A 16,889-nucleotide genomic window follows, 5' to 3' on the forward strand; every position below is an offset into this window, starting at 1 on the left:
TGTCGCGGACACAGTCAGCCGTGTCACAGTGCCTCCAATCAGCACGGTTGGCTACGTACGGTGCGACAGAAGTTCAACGTACATACTTCCCCGCACCTCTGTATGGTGCTCTAAGTGGTGGATGCCATTATTAAATGGGCCTGATCCAGATGTATTCTGGCAGATTAACTTACTTACTCCTCTTCATCCCCTATGGGACAAAAAGCTATGATGACCTCTCTCTATCTTTTCCTGTCCTTCTGGGAGATTAAACACGTCTTAATTAGATTTAATGTTTAAACATTTTGTTGTTAAAGGTTTTGCCCAATCAAGGCTGAACAATTTCGATTTAAAGCTTTCGTGACTGCAGGGATTCATCTTCTTGGTTCTTTCGGTAAAGTCACGTAGAATGGAAGTAATAAAATGAACAAAATTAATACATTAATGACCTACTGGAAGACATGCATTCTTCAGATTATAAGACACAATGCAACTTTTGTCTTAAAAATACATGGGAAAAGGTGCATCTTATAGTCCGTGGAACACAGTAATTGTATTGATGATGGCAATGTGAGCTTTGGAGTTTGTGTGTTCTTGTCGTGGTCGTGAAGATTTTTTTCCGGGTCCCCCGGTTTTTCCCTCCACATTTATAAACATGCGTTTAAGAGCTGTTATAAATTTCCACACGATCAGCCACTTCGTTGAACAATAGTTTGTGGCCATGTCACTTCTGAAAAAGAGCTACATAGCTCAGTGGGCCCTTACCCGGTAAAAATAAAAAGTAGTTTCGAGTGTATTTCAGAGAGAGAATCGAGCTTGCGTCTCCGAGCGAGGTTCGCCCAAGACTCACGGTTGATGCAGGTGATGCGTGGCTCGTCCCACTTCCCGTCTGGGTGGCAGCGGATGACGGGGAAGTGCCTCTGGATGAAGCCCTCGCGGCAGTGGTAGCGGACGATGGCGTTGATCTCGTAGCGGCTTTTGAGTCGCCCGAACGTCATGGCGTTCTCCACGATGGGCGGAGGCCCGCACGACACTGCCAGGGTGGAACGCGCAACACGCACGGTGAGAGCGGGAATCAAACTCGGGTTTCAAGGTTCGTAGCTACAGGAATCAAACTCCGGTTTCCAGGTTTGTAACGAAGTAGAGTAGCTCCTGCACCACTGCTTCACACGGGGACACGCGCACGCATACATACAACGATTCGTTAAGAGATGTAAGTGGCATTGTAATACTGCTCATGCACAAAAGTGGAAAAGGTTTTGCGTTGGAGGCAAGGGAAAAAGGTCCACCACGTTCTGGATTTGAACTCTCACCCGCTCCGCGCTTGCACGTGTAGGGGAGGTAGTAGTTGCAGGGGACGTCGTTCCACTGGCCGTCCTCGTGCCAGATCATCACCACGCAGTCCTCGCCGTCAAAGAAGAAGCTGTCAGGTTGAGCTGGCCTCCAGTTTTCGTATTGCTGCGAAATGCGTTTTCAATAAAATTGTTGAATTTACAGGGATGGTGGCGGGGGGGGGGGGTGATGAATTTGCATTGATAGGGGCACCTGGCTTAAAAAGTCAAAGCACCTCACATCGCATCCCATCTCCATGCAACTGAAGGCAGAGGAGCGACGCTCACAACAACGAACGGAGCACCGGGCGGCTAAAATGCAGTAAGTTGGCAGAGTAGGGGGTACAGCTGGTGCATCTACCAGTCACCTCACTCAGCCAACCCATGGCAACTGGGTCTGTCTCATGACCTCCTGTCAGCGAGCCTTCGACACTTTACGTGGCCTCAAAGTGCACCTGGCCTGGCACAGGTGCAGTGGTGACGTCATTGAGTGGTGAAAGGCGAGTGTTAGTATTGGTGTACACAGCACTAGGCTGTAAGTGATTTGTTTCCCTTCAAATTGAACAATAATCGAGACACGCATCAATTGGCCCACTATCCTTTTAATAACATCGTGGAATATGTAAATTTCACTGTGACACCGTCGTGCACTGTTAGCACCCCACGCTATGATCCGAGCTAGCCGGGTTCGAATAATGTGGAGTGACTCCCGACACAGCGGGCTTCAACAAATCGGAGTCTTTGATTCCTTAGGCAGAGGTCTTCCTGTATTCCCTTCGCTCCAAGCGTCTCTAAATTTCACGTCTCCCCCCCCTCCACTTATGTATCTCTCGTGCCGCTTTCTCGAACGTTCCTTGACCCCCTTTCCCTCCAGCCAATCACCTTCCCACTTCCTCTCACGCATCCCAACCGACCTCCCTGTCAATCATCCTCCATTTCCCATTCTTTCCATTTGTATTTCTCCACCAATCAACTCAATCTCGCCACCTCTCATCAGGCCTGTGAAGCGCCAATCAGAGGGCTTGCTTTTACGTTCCTGATCATCCGTGTCACGTGGTGTCCACCACGTCAGGTGAGCGTCGTTGTCAGTGATACAATCGCCACAATATGTAAAGGATGTACAATTGATATCAATACCGCCCACGGCACCATGCACAATTACTGCGCCAGTTCAACGGTCAGATGCGTGATGTTGTACTGCAATGTCTGTACCCACCAGGGTGTGTCCGTCGCTCCAGCGGAAGTCATGCTCAAACATCTTGTCGTTGAGACCGATCCACTGGTAGTCCTGGGCCATCCCTGTCTCGACACGGCGCCAGGCAGAAACAGCGACGCGACTTGAGTCGACACGCGCGCGTGCTCGTGTGTGTGCGTGCACGAGTGTGCGTCTCGATTTAAAGCTTTCGTGACTGCAGGGATTTATATTCTTGGTTCTTTCGGTAAAGTCACGTAGAAGGGAAATAATACAATAATAAAAATCAAACAATAAAATTATCACGACGTTTCGATTGCAACACAAGCAATCATCATCAGGTGTGAAAACCACAGCTTGTGTCGCAATCGAAACGTCGTGAGAATTAATTATTTTTATTATTATTATTTTATTATTTCCCTTCTACGTGACTTTACCAAAAGAACCACACACGCTCGTACGCACAGAGGCGCGCGTTGAATTTTGCGTGGAGCTCAAAAAAGGGCCCTCACGGTTTATGAATCGCTGCTCTTCCGACGACAGGATGCTGGCGAGGTGAGAGCCGTGCAGTCGGCAGTCGCGCTCCGCGTCCTCCCAGTTGCGCCGCTGCGGGAAGAAGTTGTAGCAGTGTCCCTGGAACTTCTGCCACCCGACCTCGCACTGCTGCGTGTCTGCGACGCAGGCGGTGGCGGCAGCAGCAGCAGCAGGAGGGAGGTGAGAAGGGGACAAAGAGGTGGTCAGAGATGGTGGCACGCGGCCACACGCGCATGCCCGTCAAACACTTTTCAGTGCCTGCCTCATTACAGACCAATTAAGACCTTGTGTTGGTCACCCCGTGCCCTTATACATCTCGGCGTTCATCCTACAAAGCCCGAATTGAAACGGGCTGTACGCCGTATGGACCTGAAAACTCAATTTCCCTGCACAAGAATACGGGGTAAACCGTGTGGGTTGACAGGTGTGCACACGTCAAAAAGTTGGGCAGTCGATTGAATTGTTTCAACATTTTAAGTCACGGTGAAAAATAATAATCCTGTACTCCCCCCCTCCCGTTGTTTGTAAAATTCGGTAATCACCCAGAATGCACTTGAGGGTTGAGCGTGCTTCGACGGGACACTGTTTGTAAAAAGCAGGCGTTGCTTGCTTCTGCTGTGACGTTAGCACATGATGATGGGGGTACAACAATGAATTATTGAATCTTTCTGTGCGGTGCTTTCAGTGTCACCTCCTCTTATGTGTGGGGTTTCTCCAGGTACTGTATTCTGGTTACCCTCCCCCTCAACATCCAATGCAGGACCCCCCCCCCACCGGAAACAGGTCTTTAGTGAGGCTTTCCTGGATATGTAATGGGCGTGATTATTATCAGTGCTCCCTGTACTCTTACCGTATTCTCCGTATTATAAGTGACTCTTTTCCCCCTGTATATGAAAGCCAAATTTGGAGGGTGCGTCTATTATAGTCTGGCATCTGCGTGCCTGTGTGTGTGTGTAAGACCACATTTGGGACCTAAGGCATTCCTGAAAGTGGCCGTTGATGGGAGATCACATTCAATGCAGTCTCTGATGATGCATTTGGACATCAAACTGACAAATCGGTCTCTCCGCCCAACCGACAACGCGGCCAAACGATGCGACTGAGCAAAACTCACCGAGCTCACACAGGGGGCCACCGTAGCTGGGCAGGCACAGGCAGGAGAAGGAGTGGATGCCATCCACGCACGTGGCTCCGTTCCGGCACGGGCTGGAGTGGCACTCGTCAATGTCTGCAACACACACCACCGGCGCACGACGCGCGTTAACGACGGCGACTCTCATGTGATGCAGAGAGAGAGAGACACACACACATGGACACTTCTTCTTTCGTACGGCTGCTGACGTAGATGCAGAACGACGACGACAATTTCACATGCCGGTGGTCAAGCCCAGACAAGCGTGTCAGGGGTAGCGCGGTGCATCGCTGTGACGTCTCCTTCGTATTTGTTGATCGGGGCATTGCGTCGTTCTACGTTCTACTCTGTTTTGGATGACCACGGTCGCACACTGAACACGCCGAGGTGTGCATCAGGCGTCTGCATCTCCCATGGTTTGTGCAACTACGATTTAGGGTGGATCGTGGGCTTCGTGGAAGATCAAGCCCACGGATCCTCTTCGTTGAGTCTTTAACAACGTGCTTGTTTGTGGGCACTGAGGAAGGGAGACGAGAGAGAGAGAGAGACGGTGAGTGCTTGAAAAAGGTGTCAAAGACGAGGAACAACGCTGAGATGGACGTTGGGAAAATCTCGCCGAGAGAAAGAAGGCGGAATGTAGAGGTCAGATTTGAAGCTTTCGTGACTGCAAGGATTCACATTCTTAGGTTTTTTCGGTAAAGTCACGTAGGTAAAAAAATCTAAATTAATAAAAGTAAAATAAAAAGAATATAAAAATCACGACGTTTCGGAGGCAACACAAGCTTCCGTTTTCAGGTGGAACCGTCACAGCACGATACATCAATCGTCGTGATTTTTATTTTATTTTAATTTTACTTTTATTAATTTTGATTTTTACCTACGTGACTTTACCGAAAAAACCTAAGAATGTAGAGGTCAGATCCTTCGCGAAGGGCTCCTCGTTCTCGAGAATGGCGAGGGAGGCGCGAGCCGCCGACGGTTTGGGCACGTGTTGATAGGAGGCGAGAAGACGGCGTCTGCAGGGCTTACGGAGATGCCTCCGGTACAGCGCAGAGGGAGCAGAGAGGGTGGCACCCGAGGGCGCGGTGGGAGGGAATCGGTGGAACGAGGTGCGATGACAGTGGACGTGACACGTGGAGAGAAAGGGAGTAAAATCCGAGCAGCCGCCCCTCCCGCGCTGTAACCCTGCTCGTCTTTGAACTCACTCTTCGATCGGTTGTTTGTCACGTGCACAATCAGCAATGCGATGCAATATTCGAGTTTCAAACCATCCTCCGTCACAGCCGCAGGGCAATGCGAAGTTCACCCTGGTGTGCGAGGTGGCATTGTATACAGATGGCGGCTAACCATGGCAAGCCCGACTAGCCGCGGGGAGAACTGGTGCAGTGAACCGAAGGGTCCGGCCCGCTGCTACGCCAATGGAAACCCGTCCGGTGTTTTTCTCGATACCCCATCAACGTTATAAACACGTCCAAAGCGCGAAACGCAACACCACTTCACGTATGTTATCTTCTACTGCGTGTCGCAATGGCACCACGGATGGCAGGGCGATCCATTCGGAGGCATCCCATGAAACCAAAAGCGAGAAGTCATCGTGAACTTGACATTATAATTCAAAGCCTTTGTACGTCTCCCACCAATCTCAATATAGCTATCGGTTCTGCGAACACTCGGCCGGTGGGCTTTTCCCGATGTAGCCGCCGTTGTGTGTTATTGTTCACAACCGTCCAGCGATGCGTACATATCCTGGGCTCATTGGCATCTCACTGGGACTGTGATGTGACCCCCACGAGAAAGAATCCGTCAGGGGTCATGCCAACTGAATGCGGTGGGGGGGGGGGGGGGGGGGTGGAGCGGGTGGGGGGTGACCGATTGTTCCACCTCAACCAATCCGATTCACAGACGTCTCTCCTGCATATTCTTGGGTTTTTTCGGTAAAGTCACGTAGGTAAAATATTTTTTTATAAAAGTAAAATAAAATAAAAAAATATATAATTATTTTATTTTACTTTTATTCATTTTAATTTTAATTTTTTTTTACCTACGTGACTTTACCGAAAAAACCCAAGAATATGAATCCTTGCAGTCACGAAAGCTTCAAATCTAGAGTCTCTCCTGCAACCCGTCACGTCCCGCACGAGGGCCAGCCATTGGAAATCAGTGGGGCATCTGTGATTGGATCAGCGTGCACTCTGGGCAAGCGGGTTCCACCTGACGCCTTTCCCCTCGGCAACACACACGCGAGGTGGCGCTCCATCACTGCGCTCTGGGGGGAATAAATTAACCCGTAAAAACAAAGTTTTTCACTATAAATCCTTTATATGCGTGGCATCGGTTTTATTTTATTATTCATTTCTGTTTTTCTTGAGTAAGAGTTTCATTTTTATCACATTGGTATTTTAAATAAAATATGAAAAAAATTTTTCCTAAAAAGTGGAAAATTTTGGAAAACATTTTTCACGAAAATAAATTGTCACGCACAACGAGTCTGTGTGGAAAATGTCAGCTCGATTGGATCACGGGAAGTGGGTTAAAAAACGACCGAAAGATTTGCACGGTCGTAAGCGCGCAAGCAAGCAAGCAAGTGAACTTAATATAAAGGATTTAAAAACCCAGCTGGCTCAAACGACATGTACTCCTGATAAAATTATACATCGCGGAGCTCAGAACGGGGGGGGGGGGGGAGGGGGACGGTTGGACAGAGCCAAATAAATACAAATCAGATTACATGATGGGATTTGCGTGCAATCATAGGGGACCAGGCTGGGACCATCACCGGGCTTAATCTGTAAGCGGCTGCGTGGCTTTGAATGCCAAATCTCAGCAGGTCTGGCTCCGGGCCCTGACACCCCGACGCAAGTCATAGCCAACGAAGCCGCTTAGCCAGTGGTAGTGCTACCCATTAGCTGGGCCCTAAATTAACTCATTAAAAACAAATGTGAATGTATAAAGCACCCTTAATCGATCGTTCTCAGGGCGCTATGCATGGCAAAGGCGGGAAACGGTTTAACGTCAACCGAGGAAAGAATGGATGCGGTCTAGGGTGGACCATGAGTATTCTTAGGTTTTTTCGGTAAAGTCACGTAGGTAAACGTGACTTTACCGAAAAAACCTAAGAATATGAATCCTTGCAGTCACGAGAGCTTCAAATCTGGACCATGAGTGTGAGTTCGAGAGAGAGGAAGCACCGATTTGGCAGGTGTCGCCCGTGTAGCCGAGCGCGCAGTGGCAGACGTGGAGTCCCCCGTCCGTGTCCGTGCATGTGGCTCCGTTCAGACACGGCACCTCGGAGCAGGAGCCCTGCATGGCTGCGGCAAGGAGTTCAGAGGACACGGTGAAGGCACAAACACTGCCCGAGTTTCTCACGCCATTTTAGTAGTGCGCGTGTGTACGTCAGCAGTCCTATTTAACTTTTTGGTAATTTCATCAGGTAAGGCCCACTTGAGCTATAGAAGCGACCTGGCCAAAAGTGATAGCCTAACGAAGTGGCTTGTCGCGTGGAAATTTCTCGCAGCCAAATGCAGTTGGGCACACGGCAGTTCGGCGGCGATCGGCGGGTCACCCGTGGTCAGGCTCAGGATGGGTCCTGCCATATCTTCCAGGACGTCTGGACGGCGTGGAAGAGTAGGCCAAATATATTCTGGAGAGGCTCGCTCTAGTGGTGGTCATTTCACCAGCTGCGGCGTGAACAACTAATTTCAGGGCAGTGCATTCATCTTCTTGGTTCTTTCGGTAAAGTCACGTAGAAGGGAAATAATAAAATAATAAAAATAAAACATTCTAAAATAATTCTCACGACGTTTTGGCCACAACACAAGCAGCCGTCCTCAGGTGAACAACAGGTCTGTCGGAAAGACAGCGTCTCACGTCGTGAGAATTGTATTTTATTATGTTTAATTTTTATCATTTTATTATTTCCCTTCTACGTGACTTTACCGAAAGAACCAAGAAGATGAATCTCTGCAGTCACGAAAGCAGCTTTAAATCGAAAAATTCAGGCAGTGCCTTTACCCTTTACACGTACACGGGTAGCCCTCTGTCAGTCCACTGCTGGATGAGGGCCTCCGTGCGGGTTGGTAAATGTGAGGTGGAGTGACTGCGCTGCCCTCCACTACCCACAACGCCTATCGCATTGTGGTCACTCAAACAAGCACCACCCAGGCTCTAACCTGCTTAGCTACCGAGAGCTGGTGAGATCTCGGCCACATTCAGGGGGATTAGGTGCGGCTTCTCTTGGCAGCGGTGGAGAATTCTAATCATCTAATTAATCATCCATTTCATATATAATTCGAATTCATATTTGATGAAATACGTCACCAAAGGCAACGGAGATCAGAAACAACAAATGCAGCGGTTGCACAAACCTCTCAGAGTCTCCGAGATGGCTTCCTCCACCACTGGAGCACTCTCCCCCGGCCCCAGCTCCTGCTGCACGTCCGCTCTCTCCGTCGTCACCACGGTGTCCTCCGCTCCATCGACGACGACGCCGTCGCGATCCTCGGCGACGCTGCCCTCCGTCACGCCGAGGGGTGCAACGGTCGTCTCCGGAACGAGGCCGGAGGCAACCTCGGTCTCCGCGGGTACGGAGGGGGGCGCCGTTGCGAAGACAACGACGCCGCTGCCGTCTTCGGGACTGGGTGCTGGGGTGAGGAACTGCCCGGGCTCCACGGCGCTGTGGTCGGGGATGAGTAATTCTGGGACATCCGGAACGGGAGTGGATCCAGATTCTGGACCCTCGGCGGAGCTCTCGTTGAGCTGACCCGGAAGTCCTTCGACTGGTGGTGCGACGATCGACACGACTTCCTCCTCCTCCTGCTGCTGCTGCTCATCTGGCGTCGACCCCACGGTGATGCCGCTCGTCTCGTCAGGAACCAACGCCGGCGGAATTTCCGGCAGAGCGGAAGGCACCGCGCCCACGGTGGAGGCCTCTCCATAAGCGACGCCCGATCCAATTCCGGACGACGCCTCGGTGGTTGAGCTTTCGGCCGAGGTCAATGGGTGCTCGTCCGAAATCCCCGGAACGAGGTGCTCCTCTCCGTACGGAATGACGTCCACCGGTGGGACGCCCTCCACCAAGGTCTCGTTCTCCTGGCCGCTCTGCGCCAGCCCCCAGTCCTCCCCCTCCACCACGGGGCCCTCCATGCCGCCGCTGCCCTGCTTCATCACGCCCGTCTCACCGAGAGACTCCGCAAAGTCGTCGTCTCCCGACGCCACCGGCACGAGCTCCGCCCCTTCCCCGTCTCCGTCCGTCCCCGTCCCGGCGGTGGCGGTGGTCGCGACGACCGGAACGACCTCCCCGGAGCCCGGGTAGAGCTCTCCGCTCTCGTCCTCCTCGGGCGGAACGGATTCGACGCTGGGCGTCAGCGACGGCGGTGCCACCCACTCCGGGTCGAATTCGCCGGCGCCCGACGCGTCGTCCGGCGGCGTGTGCGTGGGCTCGGACGACGGCCTGGCGGGCACTTCGGTGGTGGGGCCCTCTCCTAGAAGCGTGGGGCCGGGGGGAGCGGGCGGGATGTCGCTGGGTCCTTCCCCCGACGGCAGGCCTTCCTCGCCGGCTGGCACCGTGTGCTCGCTCTCGGGCAGCGGCCCCTCGCCAGATGCAAGCCCTGCCGAAGAGAGGCGCCAGCATTACGTCTTGGGTTTTACGGGCGGAATTAGCAAGATTTTACGCGGCGACATCGGGCCAACGTTGGCACGCACGGTTGTAACTGTTGGGCCAACGTGGGCCTCAACGTTCCATCTTTACTGGGTGCCCATTATGAGACGTATTCATGTACTGCTTTCTCGCTTCATCGTCGCGCATTGTACAGTTTACGCGATGTTCGTTTGTTGCAAGAAGCGTGTGCGGCGACGTTTATTTATTCAGCTCACGGACAGACGGGCGGAAACCGCATTCTGGCGGCGGCGTCCTGGTGTCTCATCGGGCCTCCTCGTCGCTCCGCATTTTTGTTCTGTTGTCTTAAAAGACGCCGGCCTCAGCGAGGCTCTCTGCCACATGAGCAACTCTCGCTGTGGTCCCGAGCAGTCAGAGCAGGAGGCTGCAAAGCCAGGGACAAGCGCCCTAGTGTTTTGCTTAAACCCATGTACGGTTACACCCGTCTTGAACAAACAGTGCCGGGGGCTTTTCTTAAGCTCACGCCCGCATCTATCATTGTCACCGCCAAACGCTGCAGTGGAAGCATAAAAACATAAAAACACACACAAAGAAACCGCGGGACTTGGTGGCGGTGTGGCTGGGTGGCCGAGTTGTCAACTGAGCCGGTGTTCATGGGGGTGATGGTTTGAATTATTGTGGACATTGCCAAGGCGATTCATCTGCAGTGCAGTGGACAATGAAAGGCCCCCATGATGTAATTCGCAAGAGCAGACCGCTCTTGTGTGTCCATGGAAAATCCCAGACTGTGAAAATTAGTTCCAATTAGTGTGTGACAGTTAGTGCCTATCGCCGGATATGTTGACTACCTCGCCTGGTATACAGGAGGTCGTGGGTTCGATCCCGATCCTGACGATACCTGTACATTTGGAGTTTGCGTGTCTCTCTCTTTCTCTCTCCCCATAGTCGCGTGGATTTTTCTCCGGGCCCTCCGGTTTTTCCCTCCACATTTAGAGTATTCGGCTGCAATAAATTTCCCTTCGTTTGTGCTACCACTTGTGATGGCCACGTCACTTCTGAAAATAAAACTATGGTGGGCCTTACCTGCTACAATAAAAATAGAAAACACACGCGCACACAGCGACCGCATTATAAGATGCATCACCCCCCCACCCAACTATGCCTTTAGAATACAGGGGAAGAAGTACCCCTTACAGTGTATGTATTGTGAACACCAACAGGTATTATCTTGGAAGCAGCAACAATGATTGCAGAATAATGCCGGCTGATGTCACTTGTTTAACGGCGCAACGGTCCACTGATCCCTCTTTCGCAAGGGGCAATGTGAGGAGTGTAGTTCCGTTCTTGCTATTGTTACTTTCCTATTTAATTGCAGACCATTTGGGAATGTAAAAATGTGGACTCTTGCACCAGCAAAGCAGAAGACAGGAGGAATCGCTGCCTTCGAGACGAAAGCCTTCCAGAGCATTATTGAAGATTCTCATTAAAAGCGTGCAACAAAAGAAGGATGTTTTGCAAACAGTAGGCAGACACTCAAGGCTACGAAGCAGAGGTCGCAACCGGGTACCCGATACCCGTACCCTACCCGATGCCCGGCTACCCGTACCCGGCCGGGTACGGGTACGGGTAGACCGTGAGTCACTGGTGAGTAACTGTCACTCATTTCCCAACGTCTTGTCTCTTCTCACAATTCAAGTTCCTAGAATCAACCCACCCGCGCCTGCAACATGGCTTCATCCCAGAGGTCGCAATCAGGTACCCGATATCCGTACCGTACCTGTACCCAGCTGGGTACGGGTAGGGTACGGGTACGGCTGGGTACGGGTACGGGTACCCGTTTGCGACCTTGGTGCAGCCGGGTACGGGTACGGGTAAGGAATCAAAACCCGTTTGCGACCTCTGCTACGAAGTCAGGTCAAGTGCAGGCAGCCGCAGCGCTTCGGACGGGCGACCAGGACGAATGGTGACTGGCTGCAATGGACGGGGTGATGGAGGGAACACTGGTTAGTGCTAGGGGAAGACCATGATCTGATGGACATCAACCACTGAACGGAGGTCGTCTCAGCTGAAAGACGCAGCGATGGACAGACAGAGACACCGCACACACAGACATCGGTGAAGGATACGGTCAGGCCCCCAACCTCGCTAAATGCCAAGAGATGATAAGAAAAGATACCGCAATGCCCTCCACTGTACACATCCCGCGTAAATACACAGAAGGCACAATTTGCTGTGATAAACACTTAACAGCACACACACACACACACGCGGGGTGATTAAAGCAAGCGCTGTGAGATTTTGTCGGGATGCAAAGTTAATGGAGACAGACGTAACATTGAAATAATGTTTTACTTGCCAATTTAGCGGCAGGGGTACAGTGGCTCTTTTAAGATGGATATTATGTTTTTTTTAATTCTCGGCAGAGACTTGTGCGTTGCGTAAAGCGAGGGTTTTGAACGGTGCCGGTCCCTGGGTGGCCGAGTGTCACAAAGAAGAACGTTTATCCCTTCGCCTGCCGCAATGCCACGTGGCTCTCCTGACACAACAAACACGTGTTTAATTCAGACGTTTTCCATAAAAAACAACCCACCCGTAAAAAAAAACGTAACGGAACAGCTCGCAAAAATGAGCATCGGCCAGGAAAATCAAGACAGTGTAACATTTAGTAGGTGAGCGATGGAATTATTTTTGGCTGGCTTTTCCACGGCAAAGCCTGCCCAGAGATTGTTGCAAAGCCATAGTGGGTGCATTAATGCCACTTCTGGTTGGAGGAGGGGGGGGCAATGGAAGGCGGCTTTAGCCGGGTGCTGCAGCGTCATCAAACAAAGTTGCTACCGGCACACAGAGCCGCTCTGTAACCTAATAAAATAAACTTTTTAAATTAATTTTTTTCCAACTTTTGCTATTTTCTACCCAATTTTTACACCCGATTGTGCTACAGGCGTCGCGTCACGAGATGAAGAGCCCAATCGGAACTCTCGCAGAGCAGTGCAGCCCACGGAAGCGGATATCACAGAACTGCCTCTGAGATCCACTAAGGTGACCTCTGGTCCACATACAGTAGAGGGCAACACGAATATAACAAACCGTAAATGTATTAACCGGCAAAAAAAAGTGGTATTAGGATGAGAAAATGTGGTTTGCAATGGAATCAAAGTGGGTGATCAATATTACGCGTTGAGACTTAATTTGGGACCTCTTTTTGCTGTGCCTTCAAACTGCTGAAATAAAGGAAGGAGTCTTATTTGTTATTTCTCTGCGGAGTTATCGAGTCAAATAAAATGCTACCCTCTCGGCACTGCTTGCTGCACTTCAAAAGGCACTGTTTGTCAACAACAACAACGTTTGGGTTACTTTGTACACACACAGACATCTGCCGTGAAAGCTACCACTCTTCTCCAACAAATAGAGGGACCAGATAAACACCGCTTCCTTTCCAGATTTCTCTCTCCACATAGTAACAAAACTACCTTTTACGCAACTTATCGGCCGCACGGATTTCTAGGAGAGCGTCTCATCAGCAGCAAAGGTTATCATGTCTCCTCGCCATACATGTCATATTTTACATTTACATGTTTTATCTTGTTGTAATAACAGCCGCAGGGGGTTCACGTGGGGATTGGCTTGCCGGTCCTGCTTGTAGCCAATAAGGGTTGAGATAGGGACCATGGCCCATGCGTCATCATGACAGGCCATCAGCGGGATGGGCTTAGCCATTCGGGGCCCCAGCTAATGGGGAGCCGGATGAGGGGCGTGGTCCCGGGATTGACAGGGAACCATCGAGAATGGTCGGAGCTGTCCATGGATGATTGGCTGGGGGAACCACGTGACGAAGGTGTTAAGAGCGAGGGGAGGAGAACGATCGGGAGCAGACTGGAGCAGGAGGAGAGCAGGGTCACGCGCGGACGGGGCCGGGGGTTGCCGCGTGCGCGGCGGGGACTTAGTGGGTGGTCTGTCCTCTCTCCGTTGTCTGCCAGCAACGGAGAGTGAGTGAGCAAGGTGTATCGTGAAGTGGAAATAAAAAGGACCGATTCCGAAGCCGTCTCCTGAAGGATTATTACATTGTGATTAAAGATCTCTGCAAGGACACTTAATCATTAATGTGTTCACGAGCCACTTGCCCGAGGTAACAACGTGACAATCTGAAGTTTGTAAACCGGCGGTGGTGGTGGTGGCTTGGGGAGGCCTTTGTCCAGCAGTGGATTGACCTTGGCTGATGATAATAATAATAATAAATGCAGTAAATGAAGTTACCTGGCTGACTGAAAGTCAGGTGGAACTAATATCTCTGAACGAATTGCGAATGGATACCATGGGTCTCAACCCTGGGTTCTTCCCCGACCATTACGATGGTTCTCAAGTGTAGCGAGTCGATGTTCTCAGCCTGGCGACCAGGCCAAGAACAAGAGACAATAGAGCAAGAGATAATAGAGCAAGAGACAATAGAGCAAGAGACAATAGAGCAAGAGACAATAGAGCAAGAGACAATAGAGCAAGAGATAATAGAGCCAGAGACAATAGAGCAAGAGACAATAGAGCAAGAGACAATAGAGCAAGAGACAATAGAGCAAGAGACAATGGAGCAAGAGACAATGAAGCAAGAGACAATGGAGCAAGAGACAACGGAGCAAGAGACAATAGAGCAAGAGACAATAGAGCAAGAGACAATAGAGCAAGAGACAACAGAGCAAGAGACAATGGAGCAAGAGACAATAGAGCAAGAGACAATAGAGCAACAGACAATGGAGCAAGAGACAATATAACAAGACACAATAGAACAAGAGACAATAGCGTGTTCGGTCAACAGGTGGGTATCGAGCGAACTGCTGCACAGTCGAGTGGCTGTGTAGGACGGACCCCTTGATGGACGTTGGTCATAGGTCTGCGATGTCACTCCGTGGTTGCTCTGCGATGCAAAGGCCGGAATTTGCTGTCATTTAACAAGTTCAATGGTTACTTTTGTGCTCAAATAAGTGGTTTTATTTTATTACAAAGACTTGGAAAATTGATGACAAAGGTACAAACTTACACCTTTAAAAATAAAACCAGGCCCGAAAGGGTGCACCTCCTGAATGTCTGAGATGTGCTCTGAGGACAAAATAAAAAATCAGCAAAGAAATAAACAAGATCAGCGTCCTCCAATGGCAGCTCTGATCGGTCTCCAATTGAGAAAAAAATTGGGAAAATTTGGAGCACATCTGTGGGGAGTATGGCAGAATGTTCAAATCTCCTGTGATTAATACTTAAAATGCATACAGCGCTGCATTATGCTAAGAAAAAGGTTTGTCTTGGCATTGACGTAGTTTGAGACAACATTTCTAAAATACAACGATCCCAGGATTTGCAATTCCTCTCCAATGGCTCCATATGGTCGTCAGACCGATCGTGTGAATGGATGCATGCCACTAGGCCTTGAGAAGCCATCAACGTCCTAGACAAAACACGCCCTTGCAAAACACCCAGCGATCGAAATTATTCCCAGAAAGGCCACGTAGTGAGAAATGGGCGAATGTAGTTGCCAAAGTTGATATCCTGTCGAGGCGTTAAATATGACATTTTTTCCCCCCCACTCAAAATACAACTTGGAATTCTGGAAGACAGGTGGCAAGTAAAAATATACTCTCTGACACGTGTCGGCAAGGTTCGATTCGGCAGGAAACAATAACACGCCACATGAATGGATCCCTTCTTGAGATTTCACGTACGCGTTTAATCCCAGAACGTTTATTTTGTAAAGCGTTTGCACGCGAGCGTGGATGGGATGCAGCGGTGTGCTGCTTTGGGTTCCGCGTCACAATCCGGGGAAGCTGGGTAACGATTCCTGGACGCGCCCGCCACCAGTAGCAAGGGCTAAATGCACGCGGCGTGGATCTCCCTGAGGATGACTCAGCCTAAAGTGACTTCCCGCAGCGGTAATGTGTCAGCATCAATCAGGGAGACAAAAGTCGTCCGACACGATGCTGACCACAACATCCACCCTTTTGCGCGATGCTGGTGGAATAGGTGATCGCCAACAGACACTCGGCCCGCTATCTTTCGGGCATCGAAAAAGTGAATGCTGCCCTTGGAAAGTCAATTGTGCTCGTCTGATTTCTACAACCCCTGCCATAGAAATGTGGAATTTACACCATTGGCTCAAGGCCACCAAGAGAGGATTGGCACAAGCTGATGGTGATTTGAGCAAGGGAGAGAATGCTTCATTTGACAGCACTTTATCCGATAGCCTCAGGCTCTCAGTGGGAGATCTGTGTGTGTCTTTGTGCTCGTGTAAGTGTGCGCGCACGCGTGTGACTCCACGCACGCGCGTGCCTCCAGCTTGCAGCACCGCACACGCGCGACAAGCCACGTCTGTTCGCCTGGAGGGCACAGATGGCGAGCGCCGATGCCAACGCCACCCGGGTGAACGTGGCCCACCGCAGACATTTGTTTTTACGTAATTCCCTCTACTCAAACGGGCCGATTATGAGCGCCGGTTAGAGATACGCAACGGCTCTGCTGGTGGGTACGCACGCAGAAAGGCGGCCTCTTCTCCCGTTTCAAATAAATAAAGAAAGCAGTAACCCGTGACACTGGCAGCATTGGGGACTTGGTGCGAGCGAAGGGGCCAGGGTGGGATGGGGGACTTCGTGTGCGTGGAAAATCACCGAACCCAGTGAGCCGCGCGTGAAAGGGATTTTTTGTTCGCAGGCGTTGGCACACAGTTACCTTACAAGGTGACACTCCGCCGCAAAACAGCAAATAAAATCACGTGGAAAGCGAAACGTGTTCGTGTCTGGCTTGAACGCGGCGCAGGCCGGAGCACTTTCACCTTGGCGCTGCAACGTCCTGTAATAGCTCCCCTCCCGCTGGGCCCTCTCTGACTTGTCAACAAATCTCCACCCGACATCCACCAAGGGTTTGAATGGCTGGGCTGGTACAAAATCACAGGTGCTCACCTTGAGGCGCAACGCCATGCGACATTGTACCTCTGTGGGGGAGTACGTCAGTTGTGTTTTTGTTTTTGTTCAATTCATGGAGCACTTGTTTATTTTACGAAAATTGTCATCAAATGTTATTGGCAATCGCGGTGGCGTAGATGTTAACTTCCTCGTCTGGTATGGACCAGGT

The 16,889-nt window shown here is 50.8% G+C and overlaps 1 protein-coding gene across 2 annotated transcripts in view; it reads right to left on the reverse strand.

Annotated features, from left to right (window-relative positions):
- The window catches only part of LOC144734921 (uncharacterized), a 47,203-nt gene that overhangs the window by 9,730 nt on the left and 20,584 nt on the right, over positions 1 to 16,889 (reverse strand). For both annotated transcript variants that reach the window (XM_078617378.1, XM_078617377.1), the window contains 7 exons: positions 8,533 to 9,774; positions 7,357 to 7,476; positions 4,151 to 4,264; positions 3,015 to 3,173; positions 2,527 to 2,609; positions 1,293 to 1,437; positions 830 to 1,012 (listed from right to left, as the gene is read on the reverse strand). In XM_078617378.1, coding sequence (XP_078473504.1) covers positions 830 to 1,012; positions 1,293 to 1,437; positions 2,527 to 2,609; positions 3,015 to 3,173; positions 4,151 to 4,264; positions 7,357 to 7,476; positions 8,533 to 9,774 — 2,046 coding nt within the window. The remainder of the gene's footprint in view (positions 1 to 829; positions 1,013 to 1,292; positions 1,438 to 2,526; positions 2,610 to 3,014; positions 3,174 to 4,150; positions 4,265 to 7,356; positions 7,477 to 8,532; positions 9,775 to 16,889) is intronic.

The sequence above is a fragment of the Lampetra planeri genome, chromosome 53 (assembly GCF_965212315.1).
Source record: "Lampetra planeri chromosome 53, kcLamPlan1.2.h2, whole genome shotgun sequence".
Taxonomy (NCBI): domain Eukaryota; kingdom Metazoa; phylum Chordata; class Hyperoartia; order Petromyzontiformes; family Petromyzontidae; genus Lampetra; species Lampetra planeri.